This window comes from Fukomys damarensis, unplaced genomic scaffold (assembly GCF_012274545.1).
Source record: "Fukomys damarensis isolate Sample0158 unplaced genomic scaffold, DMR_v1.0_HiC HiC_scaffold_19, whole genome shotgun sequence".
Classification (NCBI taxonomy): Eukaryota; Metazoa; Chordata; class Mammalia; order Rodentia; family Bathyergidae; genus Fukomys; species Fukomys damarensis.
The window spans coordinates 58,105,027-58,105,229 of NW_022900931.1; the positions used below are offsets into that span (position 1 = coordinate 58,105,027).

The window sequence follows — 203 nt, forward strand, 5'->3', positions numbered from 1 at the left end:
CCCGCCCACAGCCCCACGCCGCCGGCTCGCAGAAGCACAAAGGCACCGCGGACAAGCCCAAGAAGCCCAAGATGAAGAAGGACAAGGACAAGAGGAAGAAGGGCAAGGAGGCTGCCCACTGAGGGGGCGGGGCTCATTAAACCTTGCCCTTAGTCTGCTCCCGCCCGCGCCGCACCGCCCCCTGCCGGCCGCCCAGCGGAGCG

General features: G+C 68.5%; 1 protein-coding gene across 1 annotated transcript in view; it reads left to right on the top strand.

The window, feature by feature from the left end:
- The window catches only part of CUNH19orf33 (chromosome unknown C19orf33 homolog), a 746-nt gene extending 587 nt beyond the window's left edge, over window positions 1-159 (top strand). The window contains exon 4 of the mRNA XM_010632808.2: window positions 12-159. Within this exon, the coding sequence (XP_010631110.1) occupies window positions 12-122 (111 nt within the window). The 3' untranslated portion in view covers window positions 123-159. The remainder of the gene's footprint in view (window positions 1-11) is intronic.
- Window positions 160-203: the final 44 nt, after the last annotated feature.